This window comes from Vipera berus, assembly GCF_964194415.1.
Source record: "Vipera berus genome assembly, chromosome: 1".
In the NCBI taxonomy this organism is placed as follows: Eukaryota; Metazoa; Chordata; class Lepidosauria; order Squamata; family Viperidae; genus Vipera; species Vipera berus.
The window spans coordinates 116,862,685-116,881,366 of NC_138202.1; the positions used below are offsets into that span (position 1 = coordinate 116,862,685).

Here is an 18,682-nt window from a genome sequence, read left to right on the forward strand (position 1 = left end):
AAGTTTAGTCCGCTATGATTTGTTCTTGCTTTTTGGGATCACAGTATTTTGTCCTTTAAAGGTAATAGATTATATTCTCAGTACTTTGATGAGGCTTAATTTGCTCAGTTCTGTCACCCAACCTACCCTGAGATTGACAATTGGCACCGTATTCCTATCTGCTCTGCGCACTATGGTGTAGAGATCTTGCAGCCGAGAGGACAGGAATGCTCGGAAAGTGCCAGACAGTCCAACCTGCCGAGCTTGCTGGAAACACTGGAAATCAGCTCCTCGGATGCCTCGCATACTGCCGCTCTGGGGAGTATTCAGGGCTATAAGATGCAGCTGAAAAAACAAACAGACAGTCACACGCCAGGAAGAGCCAGGATAAATATTTCATTTGGTTGATGCCTGCTGTGACTTCCTAGCAATGGAAAGTATCTGCTCTTATCAAATGCAAGTTATCCAGACCAGTTTTTCAGATCACTGCTGCCTAGATGGATCTTAACAGCGGGTTTTTTCTGGGGTTTTTTTGGGGGGGGCATGTTAATTAACATCTACATCCTCAAAAGCAGCCAGTAGTGATTAGGAGATTTCAAATTCTGATTCGGTTCTGAAGCTCATTGATTCTCACTGTTTTGGGGCGAATCATTATCTGCTAACCTAACCTATTTCAAGACAAAATGGAAGAAAAATCCAGTGATGATATTCATGCAAGCTGTTTAGCATGGTTATTCAATTAATCTATTGTCCAGAAATACAAATTACACGGAGCAATACATTACCAAACAAATTAGTATAATGTGCTAATCCATAAAAAGAAGGCAAACCCAGATGTTGATAACCCAGTGCCAAACTCACTTTCTAAGATGGAAGAAGTTACATTTGCCCCTAAAACTGAGCCCATGTTTCTCATTTGCATTTGTACTGAGTTCAGTTTGTTCTGCTCACTGGCAGGATAACAACCTAAAGAAACTGTTTCAGGGTTTTGTGTTTGTTTGTTTTGTTGCTGTTGTTCATTCTCCAAAAGCCACCACACATGTGACATCTACCCTGATCTCAGAATTTGTTTGTGTTCAGTTGCTGTTGCTAGCTGTTTTCTTAATAGCAACCTAAATCTGAATTGGCAATACAGCAAGCTGCAGCAGATACTAGAATGAAGGACACATTGATGACACCTGGGCACTCACAGCAGGCTGGAAGTCATGATGTGTGTGAACTGCCAAAGGAGCCGTCTCAGTCTGGCGGTTGTTGGGAAAGAAATGGTCCAAGGATTCTTGCTGAGATTGTGCTCCCTGGTTTGGTGGGTGGACGGCAGGTTGCTCGGGAAGGCGGTGTGAGTCGACAACACTCTCGTCCCCTCTCCATGGCTTGGCAGTAGAATAAGCACTATGTTCTGGACGTGCATGTACTGGTAAGTGTGGCTGAAATGGACGATGGGATCCAGAGGAGGCTGTCCCTCCATGAGAGTAGTGGATGCTGGAAGACCTTTCATAGACTTCATTGTCCTATAATGGAATGAAGAATCATTCCTTTGGAGAGCTTGTCTGAGCAATCACGGCTACAGAGCACAACCCCTCACACTACCACATTTTCTGTCATCCATAGTGTCATTCATCCCTCCAACCAGCATGCTGGTTTGCATTTGTCTACCATTCAGTATCGATGCTACAAGATCTTCATTGGTTCGCTATAAACTAGCAACACCCAGCTGTCTCTCCCAATTTAAATCTACCGTCTGCTCAGCAAAAGGACTAGTATTGTCTCACAAAGTGTGAAAACCATGTTTTTGTTTTTGTTTTAAAAAAAGAGGTCTAGTTTACTCGAAGAAGTGCTGAATGTGTTTGTAAGGGGCTGACACATATTTTGGAAATGATAGTGACTGGCAGATGCCTTTGTTATATAGCCAAGTGTCTGGTCTCTAAGGGCGTCCATGTCACATTTTAATTGAAACATCCTAGATCAGGGGTGTCAAACTCAATTTCATTGAGGGCCGCATCAGCATTGCAGTTGCCCTCAGGGGGCCGGGTGGGTGTGGCCAGGATGGGCGTGGCCTACTGGGTGGGCGTGGCTAGAGTGCGTATGGCCTACTGGGTGGGCGTGGCCAGCTCTACATCGTTCGCATCAAGGGTGCCTATGGGGGCCTGGGCAGGAGTGGGACAGGTCTGAGGGTCTCTGGCAGAAGGAGGGTCTCTGGGCCAGGGCCAAGGCAGTGGGGGCCATTCCCTCACTGTTTCCAGGATGGCTTCGTGGGCCGGATCCAGCCCCCAGGCCTTGTGTTTGACATGTCTGTCCTAGATGATATCAATGGCAAAAATTGTTAGGAGAAGAAGAAAAGCACTACTTGAAAACTGAAACAACTAGAACCAGCTAAACTGCCTCAGCTATGAAAAGGGTATGAGCCAAAGGCAATATGAGGACCTGGCACACAGAAAAAAGGGCTTTTAGGACATTTTTGTGCTGAAGTCAATGAAACATGTGGCTGTGGTCACAGCCAATCTAGTTTTGCAAGGGCAACGGATGGCTTCTCCCCATTCAGATGAGTGAATGTCTCTACTCACTCAAAGTCACAGGCAGAGGCCCCAGTGCCAAGAATTTCATTTTTTATTTATTTTTTTAGGATACTTGACAATAGGAAGTTCACTACTTTCTGGGTTTGGGGGGGTTTTTTTTAGCAGTGCAATTTCTCCCTTTACTGGGGTAGTCCTCATATTTGAGTCAGGAATTATGGTTGTAAGTCATGGAGTCATTAAGTAAGTCACTGCACGACCATACCCCGATTATTTGAGATAGTTGAAAAACATCAAAAATCATGGTCATGTAACCATGGAACGCTACAAATGACCTTAAATGCGAGCCAATTGCAAATCATCCAAAATGCGATCGTATGACCACAGGGAAGTACAACATAAGAATTTCAAAAATGGGTTGTAAATAGCTTTGAGGACATCATTTGTAACTTAGAATGGTCACTAAGAGACCAGTCATTAAACAAGGAGTATCTGTATTCAAGTGTATGAGGAAATCATACAATTTGTTTTCATAAGAGGAAAACTTCACCTCCTCCTAGTTTCCACCACCTAATAACCCTAGTTATAGTGCATTCAGATAAGAGATAATTACCTATGGAAACCCAAGCATTAAACAATTCCTATAGAACCATAAATATTCCTGAAGCAGAAAAATCCTAGCAGCAAGTGTAGGATGTTCCCTATATAACAGTTTTTCCAGCTACTGGCCAGTATTAGATATTCCACCTACCAGTCCAGAGCCAGGAATGGATATTCTTTCCTCCATCTGAAATTGAACCAAAACAATTATTGAAAACATTATATAGCACTTGCTTATAGCAATTCCCAGCCAACCTCTTGAAAAAGCTAAATTTTTGGAAATAACACTATTGACAAACAGACAATATAGGAGAAAAAAACCCCAATCATTTTCAACATGTCATTCTCCTTTCCAGGAGTTTTTTTTTGAGGGGGACAACATTTGACAAGTCTGTTTCCTGCCTCTTCAGCCTCCTGAGTTCCAAGATATAAATGGTTTTCCCAAGACTTTGGGGACTTAGTGATGGTGAAGCTGGGTTTATAAAAAGTTCTATTTATTTACACAGCTTAAGACCTGAGAAGATCATACGCCAAAATCTAGTTGAATTTGAAATGACATTACAGAAGCCAGTGTGAAACAAGCTTACATTATGTCAAAGATGCTTTTTTTCAAAAGGCAACTGGACTGTTTTTTCCTTGGGAAAAGAAAAAACAAAAACAGCCCAGTTGCCTTTGGGGGGAGGGGGAAAGCGCCTTTGAGAGAACTATGACCTGGATGACTGAGAATCTCCACAGACATCAAGCTTACATTAGTTTATTTTAAACAAACCTTTTCTACATCAAGGGTAGGAAGTTCACCAACCCTATGGGAGATTGTTCCTTTATGACACTGCAGTCTCATTTTGTACATTTATTTTATTTTTATTTTAATCCCATTTATATCCCGCCCTTCTCCGAAGACTCAGGGCGGCTTACAATTTAAGCACAAACCAATGTGCTTAGCAATAGCCTTCATTCTATGTATATGCCTGCTTATTAGGGCTTTCGCCCCCCCCAAGCGGCATTATTACAAAGTCAGCTTAATTGCCCCCAACAATCTGGGTCCTCGTTTTACCTACCTCGGAAGGATGGAAGGCTGAGTCAACCTTGAGCCTGGTGGGATGCGAACCTGCACTAATTGCAGGCAGCTGGTGTTACTTAAGGAGGTATTAGCCCACTGCTCCATACATGTGAACAACCTACTTCTTTTTCCCTGAAGAGAGTTTTTATTCTGTTATAATAATTGTGCATCTAAAGTTCCATCCCTTAGGACCACCGCCATGGTCGAGGCAGAGTAGTGTTTCTCAACCTTGTTAACTTTAAGTTAAGTGGACTTCAACTCCCAGAATTCCACAGCCAGCATGTGGGGAGTTGAAGTCTATACATCACAAATTTGGTGGCGCAGTGGGCTAATGCCTCCTTAAGTAACACCAACTGCCTGCAATTAGTGCAGGTTTGAGTCCCACCAGGCTCAAGGTTGACTCAGCCTTCCATCCTTCCCAGGTAGGTAAAATGAGGACCCAGATTGTTGGGGGCAATTAAGCTGACTTTGTAATAATGCTGCTTGGGGGCTGTGTGAAAGCCCTAATAAGCAGGCATATACATCGAATGAAGGCTACTGCTAAGCTTGTAAGCCGCCCTGAGTCTTCGGAGAAGGGCGGGATATAAATGGAATTAAAATAAAAAAAATAAAATGGCTAAGGCAGAGGGTACTCACAAGGATTTTTCTGAAGCCATTTTGGACACGGATGTACAGCTCTTCTCTCTCTCGGATGAAAAGGAGCTGCCCTTCAGGCACTTCGTGAGCTCTGCTCATCAGGTTCTGGTACGTTGCTAAAATCCGTACCTTTGGGAGAGAAAGCATTTTAAAAATGTGAGGGGAAAAGAACACTTTATTTTTGCTACTGTTCCATTAGCCTCAGCAATATAAGATTAAGGGGAGCAAGGGTGAAACGGAAAGTGAGAGGCCTCCGAGATGTGTAATGTTGTCATTCTCCCCTCAATCACTACCCGAACCTTCAAAAAGGACCCAAATACTACCACCCATAGTGGACCATTCTGTGGCCAAATTTCAGCAGTGCAATCTTGGCAGGTTGAGGGGGAAGGTAGTTGAAAGCTACAGGTTGTCCACCCTTGTGTGAAGACAGTGACTGGATTCTCACAATTTGTTGAATTGCAGAGACTGACACTACTATAGTCTAATCCAGGGGTCTTCAAACTTGGCCCTTTTATGACTTGTGGACTTCAATTCCCTGCAACCTGGCTGAGGAATTCTGGGAATTGAAGTCCACAAGTCATAAAAGGGCCAAGTTTGAAGACTCCTGGAATCTGTATCTTGTATAAACCCAGATTAAATCTGCGAGGCTTCATTTTAGACTCCACAGTCTGGAGTGTAACAAGTTGGAGAACAATGCTCTGAAAGTACAAGTGTTTCGTCTTACCCCCAAAGAAGGTGGGTCACTAACGCCTGGAGGTCCTGGAGGACCTGGAGGACCTGGTGGTCCTGGAATACTGATATCTGAAAGAAGCCACAATTAAACCACAATCATCCGGAAGGCACCTATATTTGTAACAAATTCATTGAGAAGACATTAAGTGTCTACTCACGTTGCCTGTGGGGACCTGGGAAAGAAGGGGGTCCTGGAGGGCCAGGAGGGCCAGGAGGGCCTTGAGGGCCTGGATGTCCTTCAAAACTTGCCCCAGGAGGTCCTTGGGGGCCTGGAGGGCCCGGTGGGCCCCTGATGCTCTCACCTTTAGGGCCCTGAAAAAGTAAGTATACATGCCATTACAGTCATAAAAGCAGAGGGTGATCCAATATTAACTTCTTGCCCAAAGGGAGGAATGTGGTTGTTAATTAATAGTCACCATTATTGATTAATCTAAGCCTAAGAAGAGGAACATCCAGCTTACGTAGCTGTTTCTCACTCTTACCACATCTTTACATGTAATTTGCTAGCCCTTTTTACAGTGACTGGTTCTTTGCTGGGGAGGACAGACCACAGGACTACCTGGAAGGCTACCACAAGGAACATTCTTGGGATTTGGTAGATAAAACCTGTCAGGTTCATTCACGTTGGGTAAGTCCTGTCAAGGTATCAGAAGCAAGGCTTGGCATGGTTCGCTGGGATGAATTCCAGCTTTTAACTTCCAAGGAAGTGGACAGGATTGTCAGGTCTGCTAACCTGACTATCTATTAGATTCTCTTGGTTGGTGAAGACTGCCTAGGATCTGATATGATTAGCTCCATGGAAAAATATTTGCTTTGTTGAGGGAAGAGATGCTTTCAGCTGCTTTGAAAGAAGCGGTGGTGTGCCTCCACCTTAAGAAGACATTGCTGGACTTAACAGTTATAAAAAAGACAGGCAAAAGGAATATTAGATATGTTTGCCACCCTGATTTAAAGTTTAAATAATAAAGAGGCGCTTTAAAAAACCAACGTTCATCCAATTTTCAACGTTCTCTTTTAAGGGAAGGCTGTTGAGAAGGTGGTCAGGCTGCTGCCCAGAAAATCCAAACGAAGAGACTTTCCATGTGGAGCCAACAATCATGGCAAAGACCAAAGAACCCACAAGTAGACCAATTCTTTGGAACTTTTCCAAATAAGGAGAAAACATGTGCTCCAAATGAGTTGTTTTGACTACCTTGGTTCATATTAAAGATAAGTGACTTTATGATTTAATAAACTGGACACTAGAGGGGACTAAAGATTCTGAGTAGAAGAAGTAAAAATTACAAGCTAATTTCTGGTGTCACTTAACTAGGACTTACAAAATGACACAAAATATCATAGTATTAGAAATTTTAAAGGAGCTCTTTGAAGAATGGAGCCAGATATTAGTAGCTACAATATCAACAGTGTCAGTAATGGTGTCTGACCTACATAAAATTAAAACAGATTAAGAAGAAATTAACTTCAGAGTGACAAATTGATAAAGCCCACTCTTGCTTTCTTCCGCTACTGCTGTAAGCTAAAGGTAATCCTTGCTTAGCAACCACAATTAAGATCAGCAAATCCCTTTCTAAGCATCACAGCTGCTAATCAGAAAATTATGTGACCACAATGGGCTTTTCATCTAACTCAGACATGTCAAACTCGCGACATCATGTGATGTCGTGCAACGTATCGGGACTGTCTTGCCATTGCCAGCAATGGGGTGGGCGCAGCTTCTGTGTGACGCATCTGGCCAGCAGTTTGATACCCCTGATCTAACTTCCCATTTGGTTGTTAAGTGAAAAAAAACCCACGTGATTGCAATTTATGATTTTTACACTTGCATTCTTCACTAACTTGGTACGTTGCAAGCCAGCCGGGAAGCTTGCAAATTGCAAACACATGACCACAAAATACTGCAACGGTTGTTAATGTGTGCTGGTTGCAAGGCTCCCTAATGGCAATCATGCAGCACACTGAGTAAAAAAAGGAAGGATTAGTTGCAAAACTGTAACTTCATATGGTTGCTAGACGTGGCCCTGGTAAGCAAGGACTGCCTGTATTCCAAATGTGCCTCAACACTACTCAAGACTATCACGTCTTTACACTAGAGCAGGCATGTCAAACTCGTGACATCACGTGACGTCATGCGACATATCATGACTTTTTCCCTATTGCCAGCAGTGAGGTAGGCACAGTTTTGGTGTGACACATCCGGCCCGTGGGCCGGCAGTTTGACATGCCTGCACTTGAGGATATTAGTTTTTGCTAAGGAGCAACACCAAAAAACTTCTGCTCTTTGAGTTTAGTGTTTTTCTTTTTCAAGACCACACAGACAGTCAAAGCTGCTACATATATAGTAACATTTCCACCATCTTGAAAATTATCAAGGAATATGGCAGAAAAACATACCATTTTATAAAGACATTGTTACATGCTATGACAACTCTCACCGGAAGACCAGGATATCCTTGGGTACCAGGAGGTCCAGCAGCACTTGATCCACCACCTGGTTCACCCTTTTCACCTTTCATCCCATGATCACCTTTCTCCCCTCTTTCTCCCTATGGAAAGGGAATTAGTAAACAAATATGCTACAATCATCCACTGAAATGCATCCACCTTTTTCTCCTGCATGAGGTGGCAAAGGAACAAGTGAAACCTCCCAATGGGAATCACAAAGAAAAAAGCAGAATGAGACATAAGGACTAAATTTAAAAACCTGAACTAAAACACCACCTTGGCATATTGCAACACACTTAATTTTGGTTCCCTAGAGACCTATATTATTGTATGAAAAAGCTTCTGTAGCCTGTAGGCTAATGAACTAGTTGCCATGACAGTCTGAGCTGGGAACTCCTAGTTAATGTTAAACCATAAGCAGAAAAACGTATTAAATGTTTGTGCAATTTGTGTATCTGTCAGTGAGAATTCTGAGCAAATAAATGATTATTTAGTCTTTTGAAGACTAACATTAATCAATTTTGAATATGCATACCTTGATCATGGATAAGCTACAAATAACCAGAAATAACATACTAGACATGCTTTTTTTGCAAGACCAGATAATCTGAGTCTCCTTGGTTTAAAAAGTTACATTTTCAGCAATGCAGAGCAGCCAGGTATTCTTGGAAATCAACCCAATCCAAATAAAGGTTGTGTGAAATTGTTTCATTGAATACCTCAGCATTCCCATCTGTGGAAGAGCAAAACTTTAGCTATTGCAAACCCTCACGGATCATCATAACTTTAGGGCTGGGCTTTCAGCAGAATACAACTTCAGTGATGTTGAAAAGGAGAAGCAAGAAAAGTATTGGGAAAAAAACCAAGCAAATTGTCTTGGCTGGGAATCGAACCCAGGTCAACTGCTTGGAAGGTAGTTATGCTCACCATTATACCACCAATGCAGATTGATATTAAAGGTAACTCACAGAAATACTCATGCCTCCTCATATTATTATCCAATCTAATAAATACGTGCTGGGCAAAATGGATTTCCCATCTTGCTCTGAGGTCCAGTGTATCGATTAGCCCAGCAATCTTCCTGGGATAAAGAAATCTGGCTTCTTTATAAATCCATACTTTCCTCCCAAGTGAAGACTACTTACCCTGAAGGTGGAGCTGAATCTGCTGAGGTCATAAGGGAGCTGGCCTGGTGAAGAAGAAAGAAAAAAGAAATTGAGAATTTAGTTGTCCTCCTGGCAAAACATGTACTATGCTGAGAAACTTGCCTCCTTTCTCCTCTCTTTTATAATGGACTTTCAAGGCACTGCCAAACCACTTAGGATTATTATATGAAGCAAATATTTATATTTACGGGATGGACATTTTGGAACTCAGTTTCCAATAACCAGGGCTCTTCCTGAATAAATACAAGCAGGGCTGAAGTGAGAGGCATGTGCCAGTTTCTGACACAGACCGGAGAGCTGAGCTTTACCAAAGAAGAGCAGAACCCAAAATCTTTTAATTCACTTTGATGATAGTGGGAGGAAATAAAAACAGAAGACTGACACACAGAGAGACAAATAACTATTGCCGTTTTTTCGGAAAACAGAGAACGTGCCTGAAGACAAGGGAATTCAGTGCTTAAAGTGAAGCATGCAAAAACTGTTTTACTCAGAATCGACGTGTTTGCTATTTTTGCAGACATAGCTTGCCTTTTTCACTACTTTCACATCATGAATTCTAAGGAACATTTGAGAGGCAATACAGTTACACCTGCATCATCTGCAAATGTTCACCATCATCCTCAGATCTGTATTCAGCATGTATATACTCTGAGAGACTAAAGGTGAAATCAGTTGAAGGTTAGCTTCCCATCTTATTTAAGAGATAGGCCATGCCACAATCCTGGTTTTGCATTAGTTTTTGACATCTCTGTTTAAAGGAATTGAGGCAACAGAGTTGGGAGAATCTTCCAATGCAAATAATGGGCCTAGAAGGTTTATTCCAGGCTTTTTTATTGTCATTATTATCCTGAGAATCTGAAAAGACAACCACATGGGAAGGACCATCAGCATATTGTGCATAATTATTTTTTTAGTTATTTATTTATTGGATTCATTAAAGTTCTCCAATTCCAAGAAGACCCTGGGCAGTACAGAATAGGTTAGCAAGACGGCAAGACATAGGAAGCAAATCAAAGGTAGATGAACTGAGATGACAAGAATCTACCGCAAAGCAAGAACTCATCTGGCTCACTCAAAACCAGCCCACCCTGAGGTCAAAGCACGCTACATTTACAAAGTTTCCTACTGGTTTTGGAGTATTGGGACCTTAGGAAGAAGATTCCTCCAAATGGGTCAAACAAATGAAGGAAACCATAAGAAGTATCTCTTCTGCCTTCAGTGACATGACCCATGACGTATCTTTTTCCCCCCCACCATATTCAAATCTTATTTTAATGAACTGATTTATGAGAAGGTTCTGTTATTCCCAAATTTTAAATTTTTCATTTGTTTATCGAAATTAAAAATACAAAGAAAAAATGAAAATAATGGGAAAGTACGGGAAGAAAAAGGGAGGAGGAAAAAGTGTGGTGGGGGGAAAGGGGAAAAAGAAAGAAAAGCATTGACCTCTGACTCTTTTTAGCACATTAGAATAAGGTAATTACAGTACAGTCCCAACGTTTTACTCTTGCAGAGTAATACATACTAGCCATGTCTACAACCACAAATCTATCTAATCAGCAAAACCCGAAGTCAATGTTTCAGTTTTTCCCCCCCTCAAGCACAAAGTCTTTGATTAAAGCAGTCAACTTAGCCATCTCTGCTAACTCCATCAGCTTTTGCAACCAATCACGCATTGTGGAAATTAAAGTATCTTTCCATTTTTGTATGACCCGTGACAAGTCTTGATAAGAGCTGAAGGAAATGTGAAATTGAATATGTATCGTATTTTAGAGAATCTTACCTGGTGGACCTGGAAGACCCTGTTCACCTTTTTCTCCCTTCTGACCATGGTAGCCTGAAACAGAAACTGGCATAAGTTTCTGGCATTCCCAAGAACTAACGAGAAAGGACAGCATGGCAGAACAAGAAAGTAAACCCAAGTGAAATTTAGCACAAAACCAAATGTTCAGAAACTGTTCGTTTAAACAGCCCTGTAAACATAAACTTAAACTGTGGCTTGCCTTAAAACAAAATTATTTAAAATCCTTTAGGAGCAGAACAAAGCAATGATCCTGATACAGCAGGGGTGTCAAACTGCCAGCCCACGGGCTGGATGCGTCATTGGGAAACCACGCCCACCCTATTGCTGGCAATGGCAAAAAAAAACCTCAGATACATTGCGCGACGTCACGTGACATCGCGAGTTTGACATGTTTGTGATACAGGAATTATTAGATGCTTTTTTTTTTAATGTCAAGTCAAGATGTTCCAAAGGGGAAGGGAAAAAAAATTATTACATTTCTATCACAGTATTTGCCACCTGGGTTCGCCCAAATGTTTTGAATTACATTTTCCATCAGTCTCAGCCAACGTGACCCATATGCAGGGTTAGTGGAAGCAGAAATCCAACCCATCTGGGAAAATCCGGGCTGGAGAGAGGATACTTTATTGCTGTGTTTTTCAACCTTGGCAACTTTAAGAAGTATGGACTTCGACTCCCAGATTTCCCCAGTCAGCAATGCTGCCTGGGGAATTCTGGGAGTGGAGGTCCGCACTTCTTGAAAGTTGCCAAGATTGAAAAACACTGCCCTATTGCAACTAGCCCTCAGTTCAAGGGTAGAATATGGGCGAGAACCATCATGGTTTTGTAGGCCTTCTTGAATCCACCTCCCCCTTCCTTTATCCAGATCAGGGGTAGGCAACCTCGGCTCTTTTATGACTTATGGACTTCAACTCCCAGAATTCCTGAGTCAGCATAGTTGAAGTCCATGAGTCATAAAAGAGCCGAGGTTGCCTACCCCTGATCCAGATCTACCATTTTCTTACCAGGCAATCCTGGAGGTCCTGGAGGGCCCAAATCACCAAATGCCTGAAACAATAAAAATAAAGTTTCTCCCAAAGTGTGTCACTACAAAGAGAATTAGACATTCCATTTTCTACCCTAAAACAATATATCCCCTTAATTCCCCAGAAAGCGAGAAGTAGTTAAGCTATTACTCACATTATTCTCATAAACAGGTACTGTGCTCCCTGGGGGGCCTGGGGGGCCAGGAAGCCCAGGGGGGCCAGGAGGACCCTGAAAAGAGGGGAGAAAGACACGGCATTCATTACATTTAATTGGGTGAAATATCAAACAGAGGATGGAGGGGATGCAATTCATCAGTAGCCACTCAACTCTACCTAAACACAGCAGGGGAAAAAAAGGAAAGTAACATCGCCAGCAAAATCTTGTTTCAGTTTTATGGTTTGCAGCATAGGCAACGATGAAAACATACAAGTTTGTGTACATTCCATCAAGTCATAGATTAAAAAATAAAGTACAATTTCTCCCTGCAGCTTTGCAAACAATACAAATCTTTCATTAGTCTGCAGTAGCAAATGGCGGCTTACTTATAGTATTTGAGGAACCTGTGGACATTCATATCAGTTTTCTTGGAATCCAGGTTTCCCCTGGATTAGACCGTGAGAACCCACAAGTGGGGTCATTGCTGCTTTTCTCCCCAGTTGTGTGCTGCTTCCCTCTGCTTAGTTCTCAGGGAATCAAAGGGGAGAACAGACCCTTCAGAGCAAAATATATTCCCTATGACGTTGTACTTTTGTAGTACTTTTGACCCATAGTGTTTCCCTTATTTACTAATTTAGTCACTTTGTCAAAGAATGCAATAAGGTTTGTCTGGCATGATCTGTTTTTAATAAATCCGTGCTGGCTTCTATTAATTATCTTGTTGATTTCTAGATGCTCACAAGTGCACTGCTTGATTATCTTTTCCAGGTCTTCCCAGGTATTGATGTCAGGCTGATTGATCTGTAGTTTCCTAGGTCCATTTTGCCCTCCCCCCTTCTTGTAGATTGGAACCACATCGACTCTTTTCTAGTCCTCTGGTAGTTCTCATGTGCCCCAGGAATTCTTGAAAGATTATGTTCAGTGGTTCTGAGATGAAAACACATAATTGAGGGAACCTGGAGGACACCACTTAGCTTGAATATATTGGGCAGGCAAAAACGATTGGAAACAGGCAGTCCTGGATTTACAGAGACTCTATGCCATGACCAGATTTATAGGTAAGAACCAGCACCTTGAGCTGTACCCAGAAGCTGATTGCAGCTAATATAACTCATGTAGAGCAAGAATATAACCAGAAGTGCCTGCTATTGTTCATGCTGCTGCATTTTGAACCTTATATACATATACATAGGGGAAATTATCATTTGTAAGATACTTTTCAAAAACTGCAGTTTGGTTTTCATATAATTTAAGATAAGACACAAATAAGTAGTAGTTTTGATACAAAATGCTTGGCCAAATTTCGAACAACTCTCTGTGGTAGACCAAAGTAACTGAAGGTTAAATTTGATGTTGTAACTTCACCTTTTTCTCCTTTTTTTCAATAATAGAGCCTGAGAAGCTTCACTAAATACTGGCTGAACACAGACAGCATCACTGCCCACCATCCTCAACTTATGGTGCAATATAATTATGTCCCTTTAAGTCAGTCTTGACTCTGGCAACAGGTTGGCTATGTCTCTATAGGTATTTTTGGCGAGATTTTTGAAAATTATTCACCATTGCCTCCTTCCTAGGGCTGAAAAAGAGGGACTGGACTGATGTCATTCAGCTGGCTTAGTGTCTAAGGTGGGACTAGAACTCAAGATCTCTTGATTTCTAGCCTGATGCCTCAGCCACTACACCAAATTCCAACTTCTTAGAATTGTATTCAAATGGATTTAAATGGGCCAGACAAATTGCAATATACAAGCTGCATATTTTAACACCAATTGCTAGAGAAAAACGATGGGAAAGGGGCCTTCATTGTACAGCCTGTGTTTCTGAGTTTCCTGAATAAACGTGGTAAGCCACTGTGGGACAAAGAGAGCTACTGGAGAGGTCCCTGGTCTGATGCAGCACATCTATTCTTTTCTTATCATTCAAAGAATTGCTTACCTCTCTTAAGCCCAGCGCCCCACTTAAGTCTGCTGGTTCACCTTTTTCTCCCTTCAATCCATTCATACCAGGCCGGCCCTGAAAGGATCAACAGATCAATGGAATTGCCTTCAAAAGATGGCGAGGAGCAGCAGAATAAAATGCAATGAAATATCCACAGAAAGAAAGTTCTGCATTTGCTTATTTATAGTTGGATTTATTTATTTAATAAAACAGAACGGAGAAGAAAAAATAGTGAAAGAAAAAAGAGAAAAAAAATAAATGAAAGCAATGCAACAAAACATTATCTCTATCTACAGTATCTCTACTTCATTTATATGTCTACATCTGGGCTTATACATGCATATACATTTCAACATCAGAAAGGTAACTTTATGGATGACTTATACAGTAGGTTGAAAATCTTATATTACTTGCAACTGATGAATGAGCCACATACACATATTATAAAAGCCCAGGTATAATGAAGTGTGGTCTTTGTATACTAAAACTATTGCATAATCTTTCAGACATATTTATAACGAAACAATCAAAAGAAAACACCCACAATTTAAAACCACACAAACTAGTAAATAAATTAATTACATTCCATTACAAGGATTACAGAAATGACATAATGTGTACCAACAGCTCAGCCACCATCATCTTTCTTGCTTCTAATGCGGCAGAGCAAAAAAAGTGGAGAGAAGGAAGAAGTTATGGCTGTGCATTTATTTGTGAACAATTTGTGAAGAACATTCTTGTGTCTAAAAAAACTGATGAGGGAGAGCCATTATATTACAGTTTGCCTTGAACGGGTAGATAAGCTAAGAAACCTGGGCCTGACCACGGAAGGTAGCCAAAAAGCATAGAGGACACTCTTGGCCCTGGAGAGATGTTCATAAGATGATTCTGGCTGCTGCCTTGTGTGACAGCTGCTCTCCTTGCTTAGTGCTGTTTTGACACTGCCAGAGAATCTAGCTGAAGTGCAAAATACACTGGAGAGTCATTCCAACAGCAGCTGCAGATGTGCCATGTAAGTCAAATTGTGGGCTGGTGGGATTATTTTGTCAAGCAGCTGGATCCTGGCTGGTAAAGGACAGGCCCTAAAAGAAAGGGCGCCACTGTATTGAGATAGCCATGTGCTCATAAGGAAGATAGAAAAATGTCATGAAGTTGACATAGCTGTATCTGCATGGAGCCAGAATTCTGCTTTGGAGAGGAATAGCTAAGAAGATTCATGAGTTGTAATGGTCAATTTCAATATTAATAAGGATTCTGGAGATGGTTCACGCATTATTGTCAGTGAATTGATTACCAGTTCACCAGTTCACAGAAAAGCAATAAAAAATGAAGAAGACTTTATCCTAATGATTTTAGATTATATTGGTTGTAAAAGACAATAGTTCAGTTGCTGGAGTCTTAAAACTACCTGCCTTTCTTCTTAATGAATCTTGCTAAGGAGGCTCTGAGAACAGAATAGGTTGGAAAAGGAGGTACTTTTGGTTTGCACAGATACTACACAGTGTGGCATGGGTATTTATTTCCTGGAGCAGTTGCCTACAGAACATTAAGGGCCTGCATTCTTTTTTTTAACTGATTCATTATTCATTTTCAAGAAAACATATATCTAATTTTAATTTCTGCCACTTCTCTAATCCCAGTCAAAAACAGGATGATGTGTTAAGAGTTTTCTCTTCCTATTCATTTACAGAAAAGAATATATACTGTATATCTCAGAAAGGGACTAAAATCTGAATGGTGTGATGGATGGCATATAAATTAAATAAATAACTAGACTGATGAAAATTAAAATACTTACAGGTCTTCCAGGAAAACCAATTTCTCCCTTCCGTCCATATCGCCCAGGTGACCCCTAAAAGAAAGCAAAATGGAAAACTCTATTTAAAAAGATAGAAATAGATGGTTAAGTGGGAAGACCCAGAATCACTGCAGTATTACTCTATTTATATCACAGGATTCATAAACCCAGAAGGAAGCAGGAGGGCTATGTCAATGTTCCTTCTAACAGAACATTTTTGCATGAATGCTGGCAAAATCAAGGTCAAGATGCAGCAACTGGACTACAATTGGTACTAAGGCTCCTGGGAAAGTTACAGAGGTCAAGGAAATGCTAAGATTTGGATATATTAGAACAATGTTTCTCAGCTTTGGTGACTTTAAGATATGTGGACTTCAGCTCCCAGAACATCCCAGCCAACAAGATGGCTGGGGAGTTCTGGAGCTGAAGTCCACACTTCTTAAGGTTGCCAAGGTTAGGGAAACACTGTATTAGAGAAAACCATAATATTGCCCTCTCCTCCACAGAAAACCCAATGAGAGCATGCTGGACAATCATGAAAAAACTAAGCATCAGTATTAAAAATAACACAGGACATGGGATAGTAATGGCTTCCTGGGATTTTTAGATTTAGCTAGGTCTGGCTGGCAGGTTTCAGTCACTTTGGCTGGCAGGGACAATGGATACAATTGTGAGAATAATTTTTAAAGTTTTATCAGTAAAAAAAATATGAAGTAATAATCATCATGAATTCTGAAATCAATTCCTTGCATAAAAGCAAAGATACCATTTATAACTTACTGCTGGTCCCATAGGTCCCCTTGGGCCTGCTTCACCCTGTAAATAAAAAGGTCTATGGTCAGAAAGGCATATTATTTTTAGACGTTTCCCCTAGCTAGACATCTCTGGATATATGGAACTTCCTCTTTCAGCATTGCCTAATTACCACAGAATTACAGGAGTTGAAGTTTAGTGTAATCTGTAAATAACTTCTAATAGGAAGATAGATTTAAATAATCGTAAAACCTATGGAGGCTTTATCTTAGAACAGGGGTGTCAAACTCAATTTCATTGAGGGCCGCATCAGCATTGCGGTTGCCCTCAAGGGGCCGGGTGGGTATGGCCAGGGTGGGCGTGGCCTACTGGGTGGGTGTGGCTAGAGTACATATGGCCTACTGGGTGGGCATGGCCAGCTCTACATCATTCGCATCAAGGGTGCCTATGGGGGCCTGGGCTGGAGTGGGACAGATCTGAGGGTCTCTGACAGGAGGAGGGTCTCTGGGCCAGGGCCAAGGCAGTGGGGGCTGTTCCCTCACTGTTTCCAGGGTGGCTTCGCGGGCCACATGAAACCACTTTGCGGGCCGGATCCGGCCCCCGGGCCTTGTGTTTGACATGTCTGTCTTAGAAGGTGGGTTAGGGGTCCTCTTACCTTCCTTCCTCTTAAAAGGAAATCTTTCTTTACTATGCAAAAAGCAGATCCTTCCGCATCTTGCTGCACAAAAGCAAAAGAAATTAGCAACTTTCTTCAAATGTAAGCAAAAAGAAGCTATACCTTTTCTCCTTTTGCTTCAGCTGCTATGATTGTTCCATCAGACCTGGATATAACTCCTGGTTCCCCTTTTTCACCCTGTCCAGGGGGCAAAACACAAGAAGAAAACATTGATTTATATCCAGTATTTGGATATTATGTATATCTTGGTTGTTAATTTCTACAGTGGAAATAACACAGGAATACAGCAATGTTAGCTAAGCTTGCAATAAAATGTTTTTTTCCCTACTGTTGATCACACAAGTAAGAGTTATTGCTGATTCAATAAAGAATAAAATAAAATACCCTACGAAAGGCATTTTAAAGAGGGGAACTTGAATGGTAACAATAGCCATTTAAACAGTTATTTTCAGTTATACTTTTCTTGTTTTCCAAAAATTCAAAGTAGTTTTACCAGAACATTATCAAATCCATTTTCTCCTACTTCATTTCCATTTTATTTTATTTTATTTTATTATTTTATTTTATTATTTTCCCATTTATTTTATTTTCCACAAATTCCAAACAAAGAAAGAGCTTGCTAATATTATTGTAACTTAAGGAAAGCTTTAAGGAAAGCTTAATTTAAGGATGAAAATGAGCCAGTGATGGCACTTCTGATAACAAAAACAGTATTGGATATAGAGTAATAGTAAAATTAGAAACAAAGGGAAAGCATCTTGGATAATAGACAATTTTGCACTATGATGATGACCTTGCAACCCAGATTTCTTAAAGAAAGTACTTTATACAATCTTACCTTAAGTCCAGGATAGCCTTGTAAACCTGGAGTTCCTGAGTCACCTTTTGGTCCCTTTGGGCCCTAAAGAGGAAGATATACATTTCGTGTCATCAAGATTCATATCTGATTTTTCCAGTGCTGGGGCAACGGAGCAATTTTATTTTTGAGCACTTTTACTAGCTGCATATGTTTCTCCTATGGCACATTAAAGCATGTGGTAAGCTAATAGGGCCTTCTTTCTTTACTTGGAAATAGAAACTGCTGGAGAAATATTGTCCTGAATATCATGGTTTCCTGAACATTTATTATTAAAATATTTCTTTCATGGAGTTTGTAAACAGTTTGGGTATCTCAGATCATAGAATGCTATTCTATATTCTCTTCCTGTAGAAGATGACAGGCACACAGATAATGAAGTTATCTAGGTACAAATTTAAATACCTTGCAAAGAACAGGAAAAAACAATGTGAGGGGAGGGGAGGGGAGGGGAGGGGAGGGGAGGAGAAGAGAAGAGAAGAGAAGAGAAGAGAAGAGAAGAGAAGAGAAGAGAAGAGAAGAGAAGAGAAGAGAAGAGAAGAGA

At 41.0% G+C, this 18,682-nt stretch overlaps 2 protein-coding genes across 5 annotated transcripts in view; one reads left to right on the top strand and one right to left on the bottom strand.

Annotated features, from left to right (window-relative positions):
* The window catches only part of SLC19A1 (solute carrier family 19 member 1), a 33,391-nt gene extending 31,596 nt beyond the window's left edge, over positions 1-1,795 (top strand). Inside the window, exon 6 of the mRNA XM_081328579.1 lies at positions 1,588-1,795. Within this exon, the coding sequence (XP_081184705.1) occupies positions 1,588-1,680 (93 nt within the window). The 3' untranslated portion in view covers positions 1,681-1,795. The remainder of the gene's footprint in view (positions 1-1,587) is intronic.
* COL18A1 (collagen type XVIII alpha 1 chain) overlaps positions 1-18,682 on the bottom strand; it is a 196,168-nt gene that overhangs the window by 4,200 nt on the left and 173,286 nt on the right. For all 4 annotated transcript variants that reach the window (XM_081328545.1, XM_081328544.1, XM_081328543.1 and 1 more), the window contains 16 exons: positions 18,121-18,183; positions 17,385-17,459; positions 16,634-16,669; positions 15,854-15,907; positions 14,053-14,130; positions 12,112-12,186; positions 11,937-11,979; positions 10,912-10,965; positions 9,108-9,151; positions 7,953-8,063; positions 5,676-5,829; positions 5,510-5,586; positions 4,786-4,914; positions 3,241-3,276; positions 1,170-1,487; positions 127-324 (listed from right to left, as the gene is read on the bottom strand). In XM_081328545.1, the coding sequence (XP_081184671.1) occupies positions 127-324; positions 1,170-1,487; positions 3,241-3,276; positions 4,786-4,914; positions 5,510-5,586; positions 5,676-5,829; positions 7,953-8,063; positions 9,108-9,151; positions 10,912-10,965; positions 11,937-11,979; positions 12,112-12,186; positions 14,053-14,130; positions 15,854-15,907; positions 16,634-16,669; positions 17,385-17,459; positions 18,121-18,183 (1,545 nt within the window). The remainder of the gene's footprint in view (positions 1-126; positions 325-1,169; positions 1,488-3,240; positions 3,277-4,785; positions 4,915-5,509; positions 5,587-5,675; positions 5,830-7,952; positions 8,064-9,107; positions 9,152-10,911; positions 10,966-11,936; positions 11,980-12,111; positions 12,187-14,052; positions 14,131-15,853; positions 15,908-16,633; positions 16,670-17,384; positions 17,460-18,120; positions 18,184-18,682) is intronic.